The sequence below is a fragment of the Semicossyphus pulcher genome, unplaced genomic scaffold (genome assembly GCF_022749685.1).
Source record: "Semicossyphus pulcher isolate SPU_LCO1_2020_fin unplaced genomic scaffold, fSemPul1.0.p SCAF_16, whole genome shotgun sequence".
Lineage (NCBI taxonomy): Eukaryota > Metazoa > Chordata > Actinopteri > Labriformes > Labridae > Semicossyphus > Semicossyphus pulcher.
The window spans coordinates 13,128,365-13,154,071 of NW_027211670.1; the positions used below are offsets into that span (position 1 = coordinate 13,128,365).

General features: G+C 42.3%; 2 protein-coding genes across 2 annotated transcripts; both read left to right on the forward strand.

Moving 5' to 3' along the window:
- Positions 1 to 200: 200 nt before the first annotated feature.
- On the forward strand, positions 201 to 10,626 carry LOC138593547 (uncharacterized). Its single transcript, XM_069664608.1, has 11 exons — positions 201 to 276; positions 2,748 to 3,059; positions 3,308 to 3,601; positions 3,778 to 4,083; positions 4,305 to 4,415; positions 5,670 to 5,831; positions 7,415 to 7,645; positions 7,833 to 8,123; positions 8,210 to 8,557; positions 9,970 to 10,245; positions 10,346 to 10,626. Exons 1-11 carry the CDS (start codon positions 225 to 227, stop codon positions 10,375 to 10,377), a joined length of 2,415 nt encoding a protein of 804 aa, XP_069520709.1. The 5' UTR covers positions 201 to 224; the 3' UTR covers positions 10,378 to 10,626.
- A 2,786-nt stretch (positions 10,627 to 13,412) lies between these two features.
- On the forward strand, positions 13,413 to 19,503 carry LOC138593546 (enolase-phosphatase E1). Its single transcript, XM_069664606.1, has 6 exons — positions 13,413 to 13,549; positions 15,031 to 18,618; positions 18,694 to 18,889; positions 18,983 to 19,062; positions 19,142 to 19,233; positions 19,315 to 19,503. Exons 1-6 carry the CDS (start codon positions 13,493 to 13,495, stop codon positions 19,373 to 19,375), a joined length of 4,074 nt encoding a protein of 1,357 aa, XP_069520707.1. The 5' UTR covers positions 13,413 to 13,492; the 3' UTR covers positions 19,376 to 19,503.
- Positions 19,504 to 25,707: the final 6,204 nt, after the last annotated feature.

The following is a 25,707-nucleotide window of genomic DNA, read 5'->3' on the forward strand; positions in this document are numbered from 1 at the left end:
ACACATCTCCCTCCTTCCCTTCTCGCTCTATCAGTCTTCTGGGGTTTGCTTATTTAAGAGGACATACACATATCAAGGGCCTCCTTTCACTCCTCGGAGGCCTAGGGACAATATTTCTTATTCCCCATGTGCCTGGACGAACCCGCCCCCTGTCACCTCATAGCTCTATATAAGACAGCTAAAGGGCCCGATGATAACAACCTGGTCTCAAGACAAGCCTGGCCATGCGGTGTAAAGTCCTCGTCTATGTCGGACTCCTGACTCTCATAAAGCACGGTGAGTCTTGTGTCATTGCTTTCACAGGCCGGTCACAAAAGCTGCTTTGTTGTTCACCTAATGACAACGTTCGAGCTGACCAGGTGGATTTGGACATATTGATTGTGAGCTATCTCAGATGGACTCTGAATTTGATGGCAGTAACAGGGATGTCTTACAGTCTGTAGACCCAATGAGATGTGTTGTAATGTGTAAAACTGGGTGGAAGGTTATATAAGTATAAAGGTACAGGTGATTTATATTGGTCATATTCAGACGTGGTAGTGTCAGCATGCACCTGACCTATATTTTGTGTAGATTAATGCTAGGAGCGGCACGAGTACTGGAGCATTGTGGGTTCAAGTAGGATTGGGCAATATGATAAATCAGAAAGTGAGACATCTTGCTATGCCCTTATATTTATCTATCAGTATCTCTAGTTGAATTCTGCCATTGTAAGCCATATTGCAAATCAAGGAAGAGCACGAGTGCAATGCCAAAACCGCTAAATGTTGTTGTCTTGCAAAAAAATCTCTTGTTTTTGCAATTTTACGATACATATATGACACATAACGTTTGACATTTACACCTTGTTCGGCCTGACATCCATGATAATACACAAATGCACTGAGAACAATAGTACAATTTAGTTTGGAGCTGCACCTCTAATATACAGAAGTGAAGCCTCAGTTTGTATAAATATGGCACAGTTCTCTATTTACCTATTTTACATGTCTATTAAGTTTGACATACAGTATAACATAACTTTAATTATCTAAATGCGTATGAATCTAAATATATCGTTAATGCTGATGAATATTAAATTGATTTGAACTTAATGTTGATATATGTAGACCCCAGTGTGAGTAAGTGTTGCCGTGTTAGTGGATCAGTATGATCTGACAGGTCTGTGTGTTTGTTTTTTTGTGGTCAGAAAATGACACCTCCCTACCAAAATAGAGCATTAGTCAGTTCTTTAGCGCTCAGTCTTTTCCTTCCTGTCAACCTGCTATGAATGCCCTATTAATCACACTTACCTTACACTTAGAAGTGCAACAAAAACACTTAACACAAAAGAAACTCTCCAGTGCTCTGCTTTATACCTGCCGACAAGTATTTATTGTACTAGTTACTAATTAAGCTGATTGTGTGGCCAGACCAGACTGAAAGGCTTTATATTTACACTGATTCAAGGAGGTATACTGAGATTATTGATTTACGATTGGGGCTGAAAAGAAAGAATGTGAAGTGGAAATTTTAAAGAAACTGACGGAAAGTTTCTTATCATTGTTCCAGTTCTTTGACATTTGGTAATTTACCAACACAAACTTGTACTGTTTGCCTGAGACATACATCATTGTTGTTGCGGTTGTATTGCAGTTTGTTCCTGTATTGTTCTCATTAAAGTTAGTGGGAGAGACTGAAATATTTAAGCCTTAAAGGTAGCTAGCCTTTGCGCTAAAGTAGCAATCACATTATGAATTTGCACAATGTGTTTACATCTTGGTTTATTTTTGTGATAAAACCACTGAAATGTTTATATGAGATCAGTTTAGAAGTAGTGTAACATTAGAATAATCAGAAATCACTTATAAAGTCAGCTAACTAACTCAGTAATGTCAGTTATACAACCATATCTTTGTGTGCTAACATTAGCTGCTACTAGCTAGCCTACTTGTCACACCACACCACTTAAGACAAGGGAAGAAAAACTCCTTCTGCACAAAGAATGTTTAATTACTTAGGGAATCAAATATTCTCATGAAAGAATAATATTCTGTCGTTTATTCTTTCGGAATAGCTTCACAGGTACACATTGTTAGCTTTTAGCGAAGTCCCTTAATTGCTCCAGGGGTCCTGTGCTCCAAGAGTCCTATGTTCACTAACATTGTTAGAGATTAGTTAGAGCTTTCAACGCAATTCAAATTACAAAAAATGAAGGTATGTATATTTAAAATGCAGTTTGAATGGTTAAATTTGTTTAGCCACTGTGTAGATGTATTCGAGTCAAGATAACCTTCTTGCCTGAAAATTTGAGGATTGAAAGATGTGTAGCATCAGTAAGCTACAATATGTACGAGGGTGATTTCAAACTAATGAAGCAGTAAAACGTACACTGAATATTTAACCTAGATTAAAAATTCCTGAAGACCCTTTAAAATATCTTCCTAATGTGTTATTTTAAGAGTATATGTAGCTGGGGAACATTGGAACCTAGTGTGTAGGGAACATGCTAGCATAGATTAGCGTTACATGTTAGCTTGACTAAATCTATGAAATATGTTTTTTAAAACATAATTACAAAAAACTATTTACCTCAAATGTGAACATTAAGCCCTCCTATGTTTTGACAGGAACGTATTTTTAATCAAAAGTGCAGTTAGAGGCTTAAAATACAAACACTCTTAAAGACCTTCTTGCGTTAGCATCAAGAGTGCTGTTCAGTTAAGGCTCTTCAGTTCTCTACATCGAAACTTTTCTTTTCCTTTCAGTGTCTCCATCTGAAATACAGGCCAGCCCGAATACAAATGCCACTCTCCCCTGCAACGTGACGCTCCCAACTTCTGTGAACGATTCTCTCATCAAAGCTGGCTGGACAAGAAACGGCTTTGAAATCGCCACATTCACTGAAGCAGTGACGCGAATAAAGGAAGGCTTCAGCTGGGACACCAGTGATTTCCTCAATGGGGACTTTTCACTGACCATCCTCAGAGCCAGTCTCGACCTGCAGGGGGTGTACGAATGCACAGTCAGCTACAACTCCGCAACGCTGCACTCCAGTAACACTACATTTAGTATCCTTGGTATGTCTTTGTTCAGATTCTGGGACCTTTATGTCAAGTAAAGTATGGCAAGTTAACCAGGAAATGATCAAACCAATGAAATACATAACTAAACAAGACTAAATGACAAGAACACAGATTCAATTAAATACAAAACTAAAAAACAACACCTAAGAAGAAGACTAGAATAACTCATGCCAGTTTAAGTGCTCATTTAGGTCTTGTATCCGTCCTCTTTCCCTCATTTCTTCTGCTTCTCCCCTTTTCAGCCTCCCCCTCTCTGTCAGTCCCGCAGCAGTGGGTGGTGTTAGAAACAGAGAGCCAGCTTAAATGCAGTGCAGATGGTTTCTACCCGCCTCCTGTCTCGTTCTCCTGGACCAGAGACGGGCAGGTGATCCAACCTCCCTATAATGTTGAAGGTGAGTTGACTCCAGATGGGTACTACATGGCTGTGGGCAACCTGACCTTCTTCCCCTCGCGTGAGGACCAGAATGTGACCTTTGGGTGCAAAGTGTCACACGGCGGCAGCTATCAAGAACTGGATTTTCAACTCAATATCACCTGTGAGTGATACAAAACACATAACATCTCAATTGAAGACCAAATGAGTCATTTCTCTTCCTGGGCAGAACTAGAATAGCTGCTTGTGAATCATTACAACACAATGTTTATCGTGATAATCTGATTGAGCCTACTGTTTTACCAAAAGATTAAATGTTCTTATTTTGCCACTCCTCAGATCTCCCCTCTGTTAGGCTTTCTGTCGTGCCAACCAAATCCAACAGTATTCCTCTCACTCTTCACTGTGACGTGGAGAGTTTCTACCCAGAGGAAGTGTCTGTGTCCTGGCTTCAGAATGGCACAGTCCTCCCCGAGCCCCCCACCTCTGACCAGAACCCTGATGGGACCTACAGAACCACGCGCTATTACACTTTGAGCACAGAGCAGAGGGAGCAAGGTGGGAAGGTGGAGTGTGCAGTAAACCAACCTGGGGTCATGACCCCAGTCAGTGGCTCAGCGTATCTGGAGACACTGGATCCCCAAGGTGAAGATATATCAACAGACTTGGAATGGAATAATGCACATGATCATGTGTATTTCAGACATGTTTTCCTATATATATTATTTATGTTTGATGCCCCTGAAATCAGTTGCTAGTCTGGAACAAAGCCAAAGAAATACAAAGTTTTAGAAGAAGCTGCCTATTTGTTAGCTAAATGTTGGTCTTGTTTTTATGCTTTGTCCTGATTTCTGGTCTCCTTTCAGATGAGGCACCGGTGTTGACTAAGTCAGCCAAAGCATCAGTGGCCATGATGTGTATTTCTATAGTGCTAGTGTTCCTGCTCTGCTTTGGATTCTCTTGGAGGAGAAGAGATGGTGAGTCAGAACAATGTTGCAGTTACCACAGTGGTACATGGGACTGTCTGTTTGGCTTGTGACCCCTTAAATAAAGTCTATGTGTGACCTTTGTCACAAGGAAGAATATTTTCCCTTCATGATTTGAGGCCTAAAGAGGTAAAACTATACAGTACTTCTGCTACTAAGCAAAACGTAGAGAAATGTCTTATCCCTTTAGTCATCTTAGATTAACACTTGTATCCTTTGAAAGGTCCTGAGCCCAAAGTTGAGAACCACTGGTGTATAATAACAGTTCCATATTTGAAACAAACATTTGTTAAAGGAGCAGTTCGTCCCGGGAAAAAGCCGCTGTCAGTCAAATCTGGTGTTCTCTGTAATCGACAGAAGCAATAAAATTTGAAATTTGCACCATAGCTGTGGAGAAAGTTGTACAAACAGCTCGTGGTTTCGCCCATTCTACATTCCTACAACACCCAGCTTGCATTGCGCCCCTCTCTCTGAAAGGAACGGCCCAGCGAGAGACGCTAGAGTCAGACGCTTTAGGCAACAGCTCAGAGCGGTACAGAATCCGAAATACACCAAGAACATACCGGTGGATCGTCTAAAAAATCTTCAGGTCTGCAGTCTACATTTCAAACCTGATGATTTTGAACGAGACATGACATCAGAGGCGGGCATCCTAGATTGAGGAAGTGTAGTTTTGCAAGCTCCCTGGCCTCCGCCAGATGATGTGTTTTACGCAGTCTGGCGGAGGTTTTCCACGGCCCATTGGAGAAGCGGATAGCGTGCTCCAAAGGCACAGGGCGAAATTGAATTTATTTTCTACCATAATGGCATTAGCTCCCCTTAATAGCATGATAGGACTGAGGTTGAAAATCGCTGAACTGGCCCTTTAAGTTACCCCAAAAGTGACAGACCTTTCGTTGCAGTTTTAAGTTTCAGTGTTACTTCAAAACCATCCCATTCAAAGCGAAAACAAAAGCTGAAACTGCAACAACTTTGTCCCCAACTCTTCGTTTTACTGCCATTTGCAGTGTCACATTTCCATTCACCTTATTAATTGTACACAATTAATTGAACACAATGGGTTTCAGGAACACTTGATCCAGCAGATTGTGAGAAACCTGCTTTGGCTGTAAATCCACCTTTCTCAGCTGATCTTAGAACAATGCTGACAGCAAACCCTACAATTATTGCACAATAGCTGCCACCTCTGCCCCCCTCTTTTCTCTCACTGACTCCTTTATCTCCATTATTTTACCTCCAACTCAGAGAAACAGAAATCTCTGAATGTGTCAGGGATCATCTTGCCTCCACGCGTGACTGTCGGTCAAAAGGGCAGAGTGAGCGTGAGCATTGAGGGCAGGAGGGTGGACCGGGTCCAGGCTACATGGCTCCTCAACGACACCCCGATCACAGACACTTCAATCACAGGTAAGAGAGCTTATATGCAAGTAAACCGCGGTCATTGGTGAGTAATTCTTTGGCCAGATTGACATGACATTGTATAGTTCTTATTCTAGTGTACATCAAAAGTGTGGTGTCGATTTTCAGTTCAAAATCAATGTTTGATGCATCAATGAAAAGTTTGAACAGAGAAATACAGAGTCGTTAACTGTAACACAGATGGTATAAAGACTATTCTCCTAACTTTAAAAGGGGGTATTATGCTAATTTCAAGCTTCATATTTCACTTCGCTTCTTAGCATAATTTACAGTTTCAAAAAAACTCACACTGCTGCTCTGTGCAGGCCCTCATACAGCCTCTGCCTAAAACGACTCAGTCAGCTCTGTCCCTTTAAGAGACCCCGCCCCTACAAGCCTGCTTTATTCTGATTGGCCAGCTCTCCGAAGCCTGATGCGTGTAGAAAAACCTGGTGTTCACAGCAGCCTGCAGACTGAGCTGAGAAGCCTGGGGATTACTCTAACATACTTTAACCTACAGATTTGAAACTTCACGCCACGTTTAGTCTGGACATCCAACATTGTAACATTATATATATATGTCTTAAAATGTGAAACAGCATAATACCCCCTCTTTAAAGATAAAGTTTAACATGTTAGTCAACACCATACAGTGGTTGCGTCTGTGATCACTGATCACATCCCTACTTTAAAAGAATACGTTTTAAGTGGAAGACTTTATAGTCGGTTCTTCTGCTAAATGAAAAAACATTCAGACACAACTTCATTTTTCATTTCCCATTTTTAGTCCTTCTATCTTAATGCATGATGGTATATAGTGCTTGGTTTGTGCAATCCGTTTACAATACATTATGGGATGCAAAGAGCCATCTTTATAGGATATAATAACTATACCTAAACATTTGGATAGCACTATAAAATGGCTGTGACTATATAGGGACTATATAGTGAGTGATTTCTCGGCCGGGCAGAGTCACTTCCTGGAATCTTTTGTCACTGTGAGGTTTCCTGGCACCAGTACAGAGGGGTTTTTTTAAGGTTAAATAAAAAGACATTATGTTTTACATTATTATATCTATCTATGAACCTATATCCATGGCTATAACAGGTTATATTGTAAGTTTAAAGGGGCCTAATGTTTGTTACCTTTGGAGAGAGCCAGGCTAGCTGCTCCTCTCTGTTTCCTGTCTTTGTGCTAAGTTAAGCTAAGCTAACTGATGGATGACTGTAGCTATCTAATTGGTGTGGATCTTTATATGTAACTCTGAGCGTAAATGAGTAAGTGTATCACCCAAAATGTCAAACTGTTCCTTTATTGCTGCTTAATGGGAAACAGATGTGGTGAAATGGATTTGGAAATTTTGTGTGTTTGGATTGTTGTCATAAAAACACATTTTGAATCCTGGCAAACAACGTATCTTTTATATGTATTGTAACTTCTCCTAAAATACCCATTTTTTCTCTTTTACCCTTAATTCTGCTAACAATTGACAATCTTATGCACAAAGGAACCTCCAAATCTAACTTTAACTGCCTCTATAACCCCCTAACCACCATCCACCTGCCCTACGGTCTAACTCTCACCTCCCCAGTGTCGGAGAAAGGTCGTCTGCTGCCCTCTAGAGACGACATTGGTTTCTACAAGCTGCACACTCAGGGGCCGCTGCACTCATCTGGAAGTGGCATCCAACAGCTGATCGCCTCGCTCACCTTCATCCCCCAGATTTCCATCCACAAGGGGGCGGTGTTCAAGTGTCAGGTGTCCTACATGGGCAAAGATAGGATTGTGGCAGAGAGGGTGTCGGAGAAGTTTACAGTTCTGTGTAAGAAAATGATTAATTAATTAATTTGAATTCATTTTAATTAAGTTTCACAATTTATAAAATGATTTTTTTACTTGTCTTTTAGCTGCTCCAGAAGTGTCAGAAATCCAGCTTGCAGAGACGGCAAACGACCCTGGTGAGGTTTATCCTCATGTTTTGGTTCAATGCATGTAACAAAAGATCACAGTTGTGAGGCTACATTTGTGCAACTGCTGTCTTCCAGATATCATCAGCATGACAGTCAGGGCCTCACATTTCCATCCAGACGTCATCACCTTCCGCTGGTTCTGCGAGGGGAGCGAGCTTAGCCCTGTGGCCTCCCAGGCCTCGTCTTCCCCTCGACCCAATTCTGAAGGCTTCTTTTCAGCCTCCAGTCAGTGCAAACTGCCCAAAAGTGAACTTGAAAAGGGCGGCACTAAAGTGTGGGTCAGCGTCCACCACATCGCCCTGAAGCAACCAGTCAACCGCGAGACTAGAGGTAAGAAAGTGGGACAGAATGAACCTTGAATTTAAGATTTTATGCTGAAAAACTGCAGATTAAACATCCTTTTTTATCCCAAATAGGCTTCATCAAGAGCCCGTGCGTGTCCGAAATCATCCGCTCCACTTCTACACCAGATCAGCCTTTCACGCTGGGATGTGAAATCACAGATTTCTTCCCTCCGAACATCTCTGTCACCTGGCTGAAGCTCAGACAGGGAGAGCAGGACGACAGAGAGGATGAGGTGATAGAGGGAGGAGAGATGTGGGGGCCCGTGCAGACTCATCCCAGACTATACAGAGCCACAGCCACGCTGAAAAGGAGGGCGACACACGAGGAGAAAAAGGAGAGAGGAGGAGGGATTATTTGCAGAGTGGAGCACTGTTCCCTTCTGGAGCCTATTGTGAGGCAATGGAGAAATGTTGACATCGGTATGAATCATTACAGGCCATAAAAACACAAATGTACCTGCTTTTATTCTTTTCTTTCACTTAGACTCTTTGTTTGTATCCCCTTAGTTGCCCCCTCCATTCCTCAGTCCATCTCGGTCTGTTGGAGCAGTGAAGGGGTCGGTGTGTTCTCTCTCCTGTTCAAGGGAGGTCACCCCAAGGTCAAACTAGTCTGGGCAGCGGGAGGAGCCACCCTTTCACCACTGGTGTCCAATGAGACAGAGGAGATAGGAGATGACGGACAGAGGGAGCTGAAGAGTTTGTGCGCCCTGGAGAGGTCAACGAGCCTTCCGAGCCCAACAAGCAAACAGCTGGAGAGACAGAAGAATGGACATGCAATAAGTACTTGCCCTTCGTTTATATACATACACCTTAAAAGATCGCAGTGGAAGAGACTTGACGATCATGGTTAACCAGGCCCTAAAGCACTTCCAGCTTTATTGTCTATTTTACTTTAAAGGAGCGATTCTCTGCTGCTGTCAGTCAAAGCTGGTGTTCTCTGTAATCGATAGAAGCATTAATATTTGAAATTGGCGCCATAGCTGTGGAGAAAGTTGTACAAACAGCTTGTGGTTTACAACACCCAACGTGCATTGCGCCCCTCCCTCTGAAAGGAACGGCCCAGTGAGAGACGCTGGAGTGAAATACTACCGTTTTCTAGTGAAGGACATTGATCGCTGCTTGCAATGGCCCAGAGCGGTACAGTATCCGAAATACGGCGAGAATATACCGGTGGATCATCTAAAAAAATCTTCAGGTCTGCAGTCTACATTTCAAACCTGACGATTTTGAACGAGACATGACATCGAAGGCGGCGTCCTAGATTGAGGAAGTGTAGTTTAGCGAGCTCCCCAGCCTCCGCCAGATGATGCATTTTACGTAGTCTGGCGGAAGTTTTCCAGGGCCCATTGGAGAAGCAGATAGCGTCCTCCAAAGGCACATAGGAAAATTACATTTATTTTTTACCATAATGGCATTAGCTCTCCATAACAGCATGATAGGAGAGAGGTTGAAAATAGGCAAACTGGCCCTTTAAATTGGATCATATTTGACAACATGAACATCATGCTTTGTTGAAGAAGACTAAGCTAGCAATTGAGAAATTAAACTTATTAGGAAAATATTTACTAAGTTTAAAAATCAGCGTCAATTTCTTATCAGGTTTCATACAATGAGACTTCTTTGTGCAGCTGGTGGAGGTGCCCCCTGCTGGATGTGTGAAAATAAATGCAGGTTTCAGGCCCTTTCACATTGGCTTCACTTTTGACACCTATAGGTTTTTTCCACTTCTTATATACAGCTTGTGCATCAAACATAAAAACAAAGCTTCACTTTATTTTTTCTGCATGCTAGTGTTGGTGCTGTCTTCATTTCTTTCTGGTGTCCCTTTACAGAAACAAAAACCGCAGTCACAGACCCCGACGCTGAAGGAATAGATTACATCGATGAAAAAGTGGACGGAGAGAACAACAACATCAGCAGGGATGAGGAAACAAAGTCAGAGCTGGACGAGGACAGCGATAAAGACACAGATGAAGAACCGGGCGCGCTGCACATCAACAAAGTCAACTTGAGGAAGGGTCCCAGAGAAAGTGAGAGGGCACGTTTGAGAGTGTGCGTGGAGATCACACACCCTGCACTTAAGCTTCCTGTTTATCGAACCTGGACAGGTGAGACACTGCAAACTGTTCACTCCTGTGGTTGACTGGTTGTCATGATACATAAAAAACAGGAAATCATTTTTTTTAACTCTTGTGTCGTCTCTTCCAGAGCCAAATGAGGAAAATTCATCATCTGCATGAAAGCCCTGATATGTGCGAGAGTGTCTCTTTATTTCATATACACGATTTAATATATCTAACATATTGTATGCCTCTATAGTAGATATGAAGTAGTAGCCATGTTTTTAGGGTATCCAGCTGTCTTTAATGTGATCAACAGGTGTGGTTTTGCTACCAACATTTTTTTTTAATCTTTATTTATTACCTCATGTTCTTAATCTGTCATCTAGTCCTTTTTTCCCTGCTCCATGATTTTTACAAATATCCATATTTTTGTATAAAGAATTTTACAATAATAATCCAATTATGTGGATTTTTTTCTGAATCTGCTTTTGGAAAATAAAATCTAAATCAACTTTTGAGAGATTTTGTTTTTGTCTTATGAAAATGGGCCAATGGGAAAATGTTACTGTTTTTTTCTGTTCAGTGTTTTGGTATCTATGTCAACCGCTAAAATAAGTTCTCATTTCAGAATACACTTCTGTTTTTTTGTTTTGCACCTTGGCCACAGGAAATGTCACTGTACTGAGAACAGGCGATACTGTGTGGTTGCTTGGTTTAGAACTTTGTATACAGCAGTTACATCCCCCACAGCACTGCAATGTTTTCTAACTGCAAACATACATGTGTAAAATAGTTTGTTCCTACTTTATTAAATAAGCTTTACTTATATTGTGTTAAAAAATTCAACTCTTTCATACGTATTGCATACTTTTTTAGCTGAGGGTCATACATCTACTCTGTCTTGTAAATTACACAGGCTACACGACCAATGTAAATCCTACTGCTACTGAACATACAGTTTCTATGTACTTTATTATATTGTAAAAGATAAGTGACTCATATTATTCAAACATGATAATCGGCCAAATAAAAGGGTCAATAATTAGGATGTTGTTTTATATTTTATATTTATTTAATAAAGTAGGGAGGGGTGAAAACAAATATTAAATAAATAATGAATTTAAACAAGAATTCCCTAAGGCAAAATAAACTAATGGTAGACTTCAAAGCAAGACCGTGTAGCTTTAACTGAAGAGCAGCAACGGGGGCTATTATGGTGTGAAATAAAGATAACTGCTAAATGTTATCTCCCACTGATTTAGCAACTGCCTCAACAGACTCACGATGGACTGTTGAAAAAAAAAGATCAAAATTGATGTGACCCAAACCTGGAGCTAACGTAACCCATTCACGAGCAAGGACCACACCATCAATCAGATATATTTAAACATTTTATTATGATGATGAAATGTGAAATGATTTGAATATGAGGATATTAATGATGAATAAAGGTGGCTTCGGTGTGGGGAAGGCTTCGTTGAGGATCAGCAGCAGCTCCCGGGCTGGCGGACCCCTAAGGAGAGAGAAAGATGGATAGACAGTAGGGTAGGGGGGGGTGAGGCACAGGAAACGAGAACAGACAAATGAGAAGGGCGGTGCAACTTATATAGGCACATGACAGGAAATGAGTGATTGAGGTGTGGTCCTGCTCCTGAACTTCAGCTAAACTTCATCTCCAATAAATGCTACTCGACTCTAATCACTCAGCTGTACAGAATCAGAGGTTTTATGCTAGTAGCCGCTAATGTAGCCTTAGGCCGCTAACCTCCAGTTGAGCCGAGGAGCTGGCAAAGGGAGGTCTAATATACTCACTTCTTTCTACATAGGCCGATTTTTCTCATTTATAAACTTGTAGTCTTACTCATGTGACCTCACAATGTCATAAACTTCACATAACTCCCCCCTGGAGCCAAAAAACGGCTTTAAGCTGTTTTTTTGACCATTAACTACTACCTAACACCTGTGAACAGAAATATATAAAGCTGTTTAGCTTGATTTTGTGAAGTGTAACAGCAGCACAGGTAGAGGACAGATGGAAATACAACAAATTGATTCAATATTGTCACTAGGGATGCACAATATTGGATTTTTTTGCCGATATCCGATAGGCCGATATTTTACAACCATTTTTGGTGATTTGGTGATCAAGTCTCCCCTGTAGTAGAATTGATATCATGCATACTCTTATTGTAGTGGCCAAAAACTGCCATACCGCAGACAGCTTGACCCTTCTTCACACTTGATGGAAGAGGCGTGGTACAGGCAGTGCGCACGCACCCTCGCGCCGAGTTAACGTTGGAGCATTATGTCAAGCTTTTTTTAGGGAATCATTGAGCATTTGAGCATAATTAAAGCGTTGTTTTATTGGCAGAAAATATCGGCAGAAAAATGACACATCTGCAGATGCCCATATGTCATTTTCAAGCCATCATCTGCAGATACCGATAACGTCCTGATAATATCGTGCATCCCTAATTGTCACATACACAGCCACCTCTGTCTTAAGTTTGCTTAAAAATTTAAGCTAACATTAGCCATGAGCTAATGGTCATATAAGAGTGCTTGGGTTGTTGCAGAAAAACACCCACACTTACTGAAATGAGAAAGGAAGTGTTTTATTGCTAATAAATACACATTTTAGAATATGAATTTTACTTTCCAAAGTATCATGGAGTCATTTAGATTATAGGTAAAATGTATGTGGCTCAAAGGTTCCTCGGTCTGTTCTGTAACAGGTAAAGGGTCTGTAGATTTAAGGAAGTTCATATTAAGGACTAAAATCTGTTTGTTTAAAGGGAAGTTGGTCCTAGTGACATTCAAACAATGTTACAAAATCAGTCATGAAGAAACGTTCCTCAGTTATGAGCTCACAGTACTTTTCCACCATGTTTGATTCTAAGTTCATGTGGATGGACATGAGCACCTGCTGTGTGTGAGCAGCAAGCTAACTTGAAACATCTCTGTCACACTTTAACGCAAACACCATTATTCACACATGTGTCGCCGGATTTGTCAAAAGCTCTGCGTACATCCGCAACTGTGCAACAGTTGATGCACCGGCGACCCAGCTGTGTTAATCAGCCTCTTCCTCATTATGATTCACCGGACATTTGTCTGTGTCAGGAACTGAAGCGTGACTGTCAGCCCGCGGAGGTGTCCAAACTTGTCGCGTCGTCGTGTTTCTGGCTAACCGTTATCATTGACATAAAACCGACTGGCTGGTTTAATTTGTCAACACGGTTAATTCAGGTAGGATCGAGTCAGGAGAGTCAACGAGCAGGACGTTTTGAAGATGGAGCCTGACAGTCCCATTGGCAGCAGGGTGGAGAGAACTTTCTGGACAGTTTGGGTGAGCATCAACTAAACGTGGAAAGAGATAACTGCTTTTATTGTATTGATTGGGGCTGAAAAATGTGGATGTTAGTTATCTCTCTTCCTGTGTCTGTGTGTTGTATTTATGCCTCTCTCCCTCCCCTTACTGTTTTTGTGTGTGTGTATTTTGCTCCCTCTCGCACCTCACACACATTCTCTGCAGTTTACTGTCTCTAATTTAAATAATGAGGAAGAGCGTGTAAAATGCAGTTTTCAATGTTTTATAGGCCTATACTTTAGTGACAAAAGTACTTGGACTTAATGTTTATTTTTGTATATATTATTTCCTCATAATAGTAGTTCCCCCAAAGTTTCTGAGAAATTGCTGTAAGATGATGCATCAGTGATTTGCAAAATTTCCTATAAAATGAGAAAGTTTGCATGATCAGTTGATCTGCTTCGCACTGACATATAAAGTTTAACTTAAAGCATTTATTTGGACCTCATATTTTCTTGTTTAACAGTTGAAAACTGTCAGTATTTAGCCTGTAATTAGTGCCAAACATGGTTCTGTATATTCTTTTTACTTTATAACCATCATAGTTAACAACAAACTGCTCTTATACCTCACTTGGTTGACTTACTGGAAATATAAAAGTTGCTCTACTCAATTTTACCTTATTAGCAATGGATTTAATTACTATATTTTAAGTTAAAGGTGTTGCTTGTAGTGATGAATGTCTCACCCACAACAGCAGTTCTCATCAGCTGTGCACGGCCTTTAAAGCACATTTTAGCTCATTGTTTTGGTTTCACACCCACAACTTTACTGTTTCCAGCTGCAGCTGGCATCGCTTTTTAAGCAGATACCCAGGCTTGAAACCAGGCAGACAGTACCTTATCTGGCCTACATCAAACAGGAGACAAAGTTAGCGACTGGCTTGGGAGCATAGTGTAGATATTGTCCCCAAACTCTAAAGGTCACCTTCAAGACTTCAAACTAAACCTAATGTTTGGAAATGATGTGTAAAAGCTCACCTCAGAGCTATATAGTGTTTTGTTCACAGCTGGTTGAACTGTCCCCTCCCTCAAGGATTTGTGAATATTGTTAGAAGTTCCTGCTCCTGGTATTAAAAGGTTGAGTATCCCTAGAGTTTCTGGGTTGGATGGAGGTCAAGACAATACCTCTGAAACCATTTATGGACAGTGCTTTGTGTGTGTGAGCATTGTGATGCTGTAACAGGAAAGGGCCTTCCCCAAAATGTTTCTGCAGAGCTGGAGGGACATTGTTGTGTGATAAGCGGTGTGTGATGTAATGATTTCCTTAAGCTGGAACTAAGGTACCTACCAGAAATGTATGTGAACAGGGATGTCCATACACTGTGGCCACATAGATTTTTTATTTTAATAAAAGGCATATTTTTAAAGCAAAGTAAATTCATGCACATGGTTCATTTAAAGACATAAAACAAATGTTAATTAATCAATAACAAAAATAACTTTCTGTGTCGTTCTCAGTACTATATAACCGGAGCTGTGAACAGATTCCTCAGGCCAGAGCCAGCTAACACTGATAGCAACGACCCCGACTCCCTCCAGGAATCTGCAGGAGTTGAAGATGAGCTTCCAAACACGTTCCATACAGAGGATGATGCGAGGGGAAGCGAAGTGGATGAGGAACAAACTCATCCGCCAAGACCTCTGCCTGGCTTATCTCAGGCAACTGTTGCTTGGGATCTCTGCACCACAGAGATCGACTTGGGGCCTGATGAAGAAAGCTTGCAGTACAAGACTGAAGTAGAGGATGCTGAGGATGATGAGGGCACGAGAGAGGAAGAGTTAGCCCAAACCGGAGATGATGATGCAGGGCTGCTCGCTGCTAAAGACGAACAAGGGGATGAGAAATTGGACTCTCATGGACTAGATGAGACAAAGGAGAGTGATGAGAATGAAGAATGCAGGTCACAAATACTTCAGAGGGAAGACGCGGCAGGTGCTGAGGAGGAGACTGAGAGGGCAACGACACCAAGCATGGAGGAAACAAAGACAAAGATCCAGGATGAGGTTGAAGATGGTGAACAAAATTTAGAGGCAGATGACAACGAAGTAAAATTATGCACACTCACAGATTTGAGTCTCGCAGAGGAGGCTAACAGGAAGGAGGTAGAGACAGCGGTGATGCATGAGGAAGTTGGAGAAAGTACTGATGTGTTCGGGCTGACCACTGAGAATGAAAACAAGTCTGATGAGGGAGAAGGACGTGCTGAAAAGCGGCTCTCAGACCGTGAAGATGACAAGTTACGAATGGCCCTCAGCTACAGTGGCATTACGTCTGAGGAGGGGGAAATTGTTCCTGGACAAGAGCGTGCAGCGTCTTGCAGAAATGAGAGTGGTGCCGCTGAGGATGTGAAAGAAAAGGAGGATGAGAGGACAGTGGAAGAAGTGGAGCAGGAGGCTGTAATCGAGGAAGAAAATGAGGATGAGAGGACAGTGGAAGAAGTGGAGCAGGAGGCTGTAATCGAGGAAGAAAAGAAGGATGAGAGGACAGTGGAAGAAACGGAGCAGGAAGCTGTAATCGAGGAAGAAAAGGAGGATGAGAGGACAGTGGAAGAAATGGAGCAGGAAGCTGTAATCGAGGAAGAAAAGGAGGATGAGAGGACAGTGGAAGAAGTGGAGCAGGAGGCTGTAATCGAGGAAGAAAAGAAGGATGAGAGGACAGTGGAAGAAACGGAGCAGGAAGCTGTAATCGAGGAAGAAAAGGAGGATGAGAGGACAGTGGTAGAAATGGAGCAGGAAGCTGTAATCGAGGAAGAAAAGGAGGATGAGAGGACAGTGGAAGAAACGGAGCAGGAAGCTGTAATCGAGGAAGAAAATGAGGATGAGAGGACAGTGGAAGAAACGGAGCAGGAAGCTGTAATCGAGGAAGAAAAGGAGGATGAGAGGACAGTGGAAGAAATGGAGCAGGAAGCTGTAATCGAGGAAGAAAATGAGGATGAGGCTGAAAATAACCGGGCATTAGAGGAAGTGTCGGAGCAGGAAGATAAGATTCAAACAGTTAGAGAAGAGGGTAAAGAAGACGACAGTGATGAAGTCACGCTGAGCACTAAAACTGAGCTGCACACAGATGGAGAACAAGAGGATGTGGCTAAAGACACTGCAGCAAACCAAACCGAAATGACACAAATTCATGACACAGTGGTCTATGAAAAACCTGGTGACATAGCAACAGACGTTTCTGCAGATGAGAGATTATTCGATAAAGATCAATTAGAAGAAGACAACACAGAAAGTTACTTGGAAGAATCTTGTACAAACACCTCAGTTACTGTAAAAGCTGAAGGCGAGACTGGACAGGAAGTAAGCTGGGAGTTTAAAAATACCCCCACGAGTTTATCTGAAGGCCGGGCTGTTGTGTCGCAGGAGCTTAACCCTTCAACATGTGAGGAAGCACAAAAGGGAGTTCCTGCGTTCAACAATGAGCCAGATGAAAATACAACACAAAGGTTCCTGGAAGAAGGAGATTCCGAGGAAGTCCGGACCACCCGATTACCCGAAGAGGTGGAGAGCGAAGAGCTGGAGAGCCTTCAAAACAGTGGAGCTGACTATTTACTGGTCATGGAGCGTATAGAAGAGGAGCAAGAAAGCAGAAAGGATATTAAGGATTTTGAATTGCCGCTAGAAGTTCTAATTCAAGAACCAGGACTTTTACTTGTGGAAGAGGACGGAAAATTATTGGCTGCCTCAATGAAGACGGGAATCGAACAGGAACTCGAGTCAGACTTTGGCTTAAGAAATGAGAAAGATCTGCAAGACGGGACTGAAGAGCTTCTGGCTGAAAAAGATGAGGGATTATGTGATCTCAAAGAAGCGGATGCTGCTGGTGACGGCTTTGAGACAACAGGTGAGGACACTTTAAAATTCCTGGAGGCGGAAGTGCAGAAGATGCCCGAGATGATCGACTTTGAGGAATCAGTAGAGGCTAAGAACGCAGAGCAAAGCAGCAACAGGACTTCTTCTTTAAATGAAGATGTTATTGAAAGTGGATTGCTGAAACAGTCGTTTGAGCCTGAAGATGTAGAACTGGAAAATGCCGAGATAGATGTGGAAGAAGCAGGTTATAAGGTTGAGCAGAAGGCAGAAGAAGTTGAAAAGCAAAACAAAAATGTGGCGGAAATTTTAGAGTTGACGGTTGCTGGAATGGTGGCTGAAATAACTGCAGAAAGGAATGAAGAAGAAAACGCTTTGATTGCACGAAAGGGGCAACTATCAGACGCTGAAGCAGCGGATGAATCAGAGTCCAAACTTAATGACGTCCCGGAGTCAGAGAGAACAGATTCCGCAATCGGTCTACGCCAAGATGTGATCGATGAAGAAACCCTCGACTTGTGGATCCGTGGATCAGAGGACGATAAAAAACAGCAGCAGCCTGAGCTCGCACCACAAATGCTCCCTGAAATAGAGCCATTAAACGAGGAACACGTTGAGATCTCATCGGTGCAAAGCGACACGGAGATGTCTTCTTCCACAGCAGAGTCTGGATTTTCAGACCAGTCCATCAGTGAATGGGGAACACAAAACAGTGAAAGTCAGCTACCAAAGTCAACAAGCACGGGGTCGCTCCAAGGCGTAGATGACATGTTGGTGGATGTGTCCGAATCAGCGAACATCTCTGAATTGTCTCCACAACAACATGATTTTGGATCTCAGGAGACAGCTGAGGCAGAGCAAGACGAGGAGGAGGAGAGTGGGCTTCAACCTGAATCTGGTAAGACACAAGAAAAAATAGATGAAGACATTGAAACAGAGGAAGAGATTGATGCTAAGCTAACAGACCTAGCAAGCAAAAATGACCAGAAAGACAAGTCGCTGACAGAAACGAACGCTCTTTTCAAAGACGAGAAAACAAAAGTTGAATCTGAGCATGTTGAGATAACTGCGTCCGACTCTCAAGAAATCAAACATGCTGAATCAGCACGATCTAGAAGTGGCTCAGAGGCTTCGTCAGAGGAGGGAATCGTGTCATCTGAATCTGATTCACAAGACGAAACAGAATCTGAGAAGACGTTACCCACGCTTGAGAGAACACAGCCTGGAGATCAGACTGAGGTATTGTTTCCAGTATTTTATAACATTTAAACCATAAAAGTTGAATCATAAATTAAATGAGACACTCTTTTGCAGGTGGACGGCTCTGTGCTGGATTTCACCGCACAAAGGTTCAGAATCGCTGTAAAAAACCCACAAGTAAGACCTCCCAAAGATCCTCGCTCCCTGCTGCACATGCCGTCATTGGATCCCACGCCCGCTGTACGCCTGCCAGTCAAAGCCCCTAGAGGTGCGCCTTTGGGAGGCATGGGCATTGGAATTAAACTTCCTGGTAGGTTACTTACAACACATGGAGAGCCGCTTCCTAGAGTCTTTTCAGTTATTTGCATAATCTGTAAATATTGTCACATCTTTTGTGTTTTAGGCCTTGGTGCCGGTTTTCCTGTTTTGAAAAAGACACAACGGGTGGTGAGAGATGAAAACAGCCCAGAAAGCATCTCACAGGTACTATTAAAGATCTTTCAGTACCTCTTATTTCTTACATTGAGACATATACATTATTAATGTTCCACAATGTCAACAGGAGCCTGACGCAGAGCCAGAGGAGAAGACTGACCCTCCCAAACAAGACGAGGCACAACACAAACCTAAATGGATGCCACCAAGACATCCAGGGTAAACTTACTATCAGCAGCATTATATTCAGCACATAAGTTCAAACATTGTCTAATTCTTGGTTTTCTCCTGTCTTCTTAGATTTGGAAATCCACTGATGTCTGAGCTGAAGACCAAACTGAAGAAAACCACCAAAGACTGAGAAGAAGATTAATTATGATGTTTCATGTGAATATTTGAATGTAATATAGAAATGTCTTTATTTTTGATGTATTTATCAAACTAAATTCAATGATTACATGTATTTCATGTCAATTAAATATGAATTATGTTCCCTATGTTTAAATTTTGTAATAAAGCTTAACTGAAAAAGAAATTGTTTTCTTTACATAGTGTGTAAACCTTACAAGTGTCACCTTTTTGTACAGAAAATCACCATAGTCTCACTCATTAAAGCAACCCAACACGAGACTAAAATGAAAGAGAAAAAAAGGACACAATAAATATTATTATTGCTGTCATTTAACTTAAAAAAACACAACGCTAACATTTATAAATTAAAGATTCAAGTCAGAACAGATCATTATTAGTAGACTGAGGATACGGTACAGCAACTTAAACACACTTCAATTAATAGTAAAACATCCAACAGGGACCAGTGATTCTCAAAGTGGGGTCCGTGAAATAATTATAATAAATTATAAAATTATGTGTATCATTACAAACTGCATGTCTACAGATGAGGACCATTTGCGCCAATGAAAGAAGCATATTGTCTCCCGCCCACGTTAGCTTTGAACCAATAGAAACTGATATGATTCTGACACATCAAGTCAATCTGTCACTCAACTCACTCAGGTCACAACAAACCGTTCCTGCGGCTGTCTTGCTCCTGTTAATTTTCTGAAAGCTTTGAAGATCAATTATTTGAAAAGTATGAATGCTGTCAGGTTAAGTCCACAAGCAATTTGAATAAAATGACCCTCTTCTTTTAAAGTATGTACGTGGTATTAACATGATTTAATTTGAAATGTTTTTCTGTTTATCACTATGAAACAGGTCTGAAGTATTTAGGTTGATGGTGTTATGACTATGAGGGGGTCCTTGGAAAATGTTCAAAGTTTGAGAAGTCCTGATGTAGACAATGCAATAACATAGAGATGGAACATATCATGGTAACATGCACAGAATAGCCTTTATATGCCAGAGACAGGAAATGATGAGAAGATTACAGACAATGGGGCGAGTGGAGAACAGTATCAAGTATTTTGGAAAGTGGAGACAGTACACAGGGAAGAAAGTGAATATTGTCCTTTTTAAGACGACTGGACTTGACAAAGGGGTTTAAAATGGATGGAAAATGAAGAAAAGTAAAACCTCTAGGTGGCAGTAAAGCAACTTTATGGATGCCGGCTGCCGTAAAACACCAAAGAAGAAGAAGAAGAAATCCAGAGCTGTGATTGGTTGGAATCATCCAATGCGTTTGAGCTACCCAGAAGTTTGAACCAGAGCGGCGCTTCAGTTGTTATTGCATGAAGTTTTCCATCTTTTTTGACATACAGTTAACGTGAGTGGATTATTCTTTCAGACTGGAAATATGAGAGTGTCAAAAATGTTTTGAATATTTCATAGACACAGACCTCGACATCGGAGAGCGGAGGTAAGTCAAAGCCGATTGGGATCGACAAGCTTATGTTGACAGGCTAACATTAGCTTAGATCGTTGGGGACTACATTCTTTGGGTATGACTAACATCACATAACTGACGTTACTGTGAACTCGCAACGTTTGTGATCGTCTGCTGGGTGAAATAGCAATGTAATTGTATCCAGTAATATTACATTAAAGGTCAAACTGAACTGAACTGAATGTAAGTTGACACAGCCCCAGTATGCATCGTGATTCTGTGATCATCATGTACTGTCAGTGCTAAATTACATGAAGGTGAAACAATCTGGGAAGTGGTTAAACACTGACGTTACAGTTGTGTCATGATTTCTATTTTTATACTCACTTGCTTTTTTAGTAACTAGTCTTTAACCCACTTAAAAGGTTTTTTTTTAGGGATGCACGATATTGGGTTTTTTGCTGATATGCGATATTTTCCAACCCTTTTTGCCGATTTCAATACCTATATCATAGGCACATGTCTTTTTTCCACCTAACTGCAGAGTCTCCGCTGTAGTGAAATTGATGTCATGCCTACTCTTATTGTAGTGGCCAACTGGCAGATGCAGAAATAACATAAAACAGTGCTTTTTAAAATGTATGCATTCAATGGGCAATATAAGAAAACTACTTAAACTTAGGTTACATACAAAATGCCATATTTATTTGTATTTAACATTTTCTTTCAAATAAAACTTTAATATTCTTACAACTAAGTTAGGATTGGACGATGCTCTCCCTGAGACAATCCTGACAAAAGCGACAACTATGGCAAATTTGACACATTGCACAGAATTAATACATAAAATGAAATCTGTCCAAAAGGATCATGTGAAACTAAGTGCATTGTACAACTGTACAGCGATTAAAGCCAACTGAAATAACAGAGAAATAGTGTACTCTTTTTGGCTGTGTTGAATAAATTAGACTAATAAGCTATAAAAACTGCCATACCGCAGACGTCTTGCACACTTCTTCACGACTGACTGAAGAGGCGTGGTGCACTCATTGCACACGCACGCTCGCACCGAGTTAATGTAGTAGCATTACGTCAAGCTTTTTCCGGGACTCATCGAGCATTTAGGTATAAATAAAGTGTTGTTTTATCAGCGGAAAAATTACATGCTGATGCCAATATGTCATTTTCAAGCCATTATCTGCAGACACTGATAACGTGCCGGTAATATCGTGCATCTAGTATAAAAGTTAAAATATTCTGCATTTTTTCATTACTTCCGCAGGCTGCAGGCAAGGAGCATCTGAGAAGACCCCTGAAAAAGATCCATCAAGAGGCCTGAGTGTTGTGCCCGAGCATGGCCAATGAGACAACCGTGCAAACCTCATATATTCAGGAAGACCATGAGGCTGATGAATGCCGTGAAAATATTCCACCCGGAGTCGGTGCTGCGGCTGAGACTTCAAAGCTCAAGGTCCAAGAAGGAGAAGTGGAAGGATATTCCTCTACACGGCCAAGTGGAGAAAATCAGCCACTGTCAGACACTTACACCTTTTCAACCCCGGCTCCAGCAAGCAGCAAAGGTGGACTCAAGGCAAAGTCACGGCTCTCTGGGCTCCAGTCTGCTCTGACACCAATTTTAAAATACTTGAATATTGGCAATAAATGTCCGTCTCCGGAGACTTTAAAACAAGGCGATGCAAACACTCAAAAAACAAATGACCGACGTTCCAACTCAGATTTCTCCAGTAGCCTTCCTGTGCGCTTGCTGATGGACGAAACCTTACCAGAAATCACTCTCCTTGATGTGACGTGTGACTCCACCATGCAAGTGACTGGAAACGATTCGGCTCTTCCTCCCAGCGTTCCTGCTACACCTGTAACAGCTCAGTCTGTGTGCGCCTCATTTACCGCTCAACAGCCCTCCAAGTTGAATGCCTCCTCCACCCGTTTAAACACAACCACTCAGATGCCCACTTTAAAGATGGAAGACCCCCCTGAGAGCGCTTTTGCTCCCCTGCGCTGGCTGGATGACAGATACTTCCCAGAAATCACTCTCCTTGAAGTAACGCGTGATTCCGAGTCATCGCCTGGAGTGGAAAGATCCTCTATGAATGTCACGCAGGATATTTCTCCAGCGGATGCTTCGAAAAACAACATGGCTTCCTCAGAGCACGGTGGACCAACTGCGGCAGATCCCGGCACGATGGACGTGATGCAGAGTGAAGAATTGTCAAGTACTCTTGAGGGGACTGTCACACACACTGTAAGCTCCTTAAGTGAAAAGTGTGAAGGGCAAAACACGACAAAACCGTCCTTGGAATTAACTCGGGATATTTCCATGAGCAATGTTTCAGAGAACAGTCGGCCTTCGTTGGAGCTAAGTGGACAAAACATGGAGACTAATCAGACATTAGCCGAGGCCCCTAAAACAGAAGAACTGCGTACCAGCCTTGATGCTAGGTCGTCCAGCACAAGCTCTGTGAACGACACATTCACCGTTGCTCAGAATGCCAATCTAAGCTCCTCAAGCAGTTTAAGCAGTGCTGCTCAAACACCTCAGAACATGACCCTTGATCTTCCCTCATCGAATGTAAACAGTCCCGAAGCGGAGAGTGACGCTAAACAACCGGCTGCTTCTGTCTCTAGTTGCGCACCTGAAAATTCCCTTGTTGTGAACTGCTCGGCTGGAAAAGCAAGCGGCTCATGTGACGTGCAGAACGCCACTTTTGACAGGAATTCTCTGCAGAAATCCAGCGGCGACTCTACATTAGGGGAAGCTGCTGCTGCTGCCGGAACCTTCTGCGTCCAGAACAACACTTTTGATACCAAAGCACCTCCTCAGCAGAACGGCACGATTACTTTGTCAGAGACAAGCTCGAGTGACGTTCACCAGAACACTATGGACAAGCCCTCCTCTCCTGAGGTTTGTAATGCAACAAGTAGCCCTAAAAACACCACTAAAGAAGTCCAGCCTCCCGAACCAACTAAACATAATGGGTCTACAGCTAGTACAGAATCTAGTGCCAATATGGCCGACACCCCTGAGAGCACGTTTGACGTTGATCCACCTGTAGAGATTGCTTCTGGAGCTCCTCAAAGTGAGACGAAGGATCCTTCACAGTCAGCTCCGCCTATAAGCGACAGTGTTTCCCACACTTCAGTCCATCGGCGCAGGGATACGTGGAGCGACAAAGCACACACATTCAACTTGGATGACACCCTAGATTTAGCGGCAGACGCTTTGATTACTTCAACACCGATGAGTACGTGTAAAATGTTCAACTTCAACAATGAACGAGAGGCGGGCAAGATCTTCGGGGCAACAAAGAAGCTGTACGGGGACGGTCCCAGTAAGCCAGAAGGTCAAGTCACATCAGACATTCCCTCAAACATCGTCTGTGACAGAAAAACATGGCTGACGAAACCCGCGGGTAAATCCATCCTGCCTCCGGGGAAAACTGCGTCCCACCTGTTGAAGTACAAACCAGCCTCAGGGCTTCCAGGAAGGTTTGATCCGTCGACGTCAGGCCTGCCCATGACCAGACAAAGAAGCCAGGCTGAAGGTTTGAGGAGCACTGCTGCCTCTGATGCACCCACAGTGGTAAGATCTCAGTGTTGAATGTCTTTGTAATTCTCTAAGTGGCCCAAACGTTGACTGAATGTATTGAAGACTGTGTTTTGGTAACGTCCTCTTTGCTTGTGTATTTAAGACCGCAGGAACATTGAGCTCCTACAACCTGCGTGCTACAACAACAGGTGGGGCAGCATGGACCTTTATTATCTAATTAATTAAAATCTGAAATGAGAATTAAAATCAGTAAACTCCACAAACCAATGTTAAAAATTAACTATTCTTCTATTCTCACCATCTCTCCTCTGTGCTGACGTTAGGATCCAAGCAGCCCAATGTCGGCCTGCGGAAGCCGCAGTCGAGCGGCATTCCATCAGGCATCCAGAGGGCTGCAGCAGGTCTCAGGCCGCCGTCAGCAAAAGGCAGCACACCAGCACCTGCTACTTCAGGCACCGACAAACTGCGTGCACCTCCAGGTACTCGTACTGTGCTCACACTGATAATGCTTCCACTGGTTATTCTGACATTCAGCTACAAATTTGTGAAGTAAATGTCGATAATTTTGACAGTGCAGAGTTTGAAATGAATCTTGTTGTACCTATGTCTGGTATAAGTATACAGTTAGGTCTTTGAGCCCCGGTAAAATTTGAGTAAACAATCAAAAAGAAACACTGACATCCAACTCCAAGTTATTAGAGTTTTAATAGACTGACTTTCTCTACATTTAGTTTATTATTTGACTACTTTAATGTTGCCATTAAAGGAGCAGTTCGCCCCGGGAAAAGCCACTGTCAGGCAAAGCTGTTTTTTTCTGTAATTGATAGACGCAGTGATATTTGAAATTGGCGCCATAGCTGAGTAGAAAGTTGTACAAACAGCTCGTGGTTTCGCCCATTTTACATTCCTACAACACCCAGCGTGCATTGCGCCCCTCCCTCTGAAAGGAACGGCCCAGCGAGAGACCCTGGAATGAAATACTACCGTTTTCCAGTCAAGGACATTGATCGCTGCAGGAAATCGGTCAGAGCGGTACTGAATCCGAAATACGACGAGAATATCTCGGGGGATCGTCTTAAAAAACTTTGGGAGTTAAGTCTGCATTTCAAACCTGGAGATTTTGAACAAGACATGACTCAGTAATAAATGTCTGGGTGGTTACATTTTACAATACGTGTTTTTTTAACTTAATACTGCAGACATCGGAGGCAGGCGTCCTAGATTGAGGAAGTGTAGTTTAGCAAGCTCCCTGGCCTCTGCCAGATGACGCATTTTACGTAGTCTGGCAGAGCTTTGCGTCCAAAGGCACAGAGCGAAATTGCATTTTTTTACTCCTACC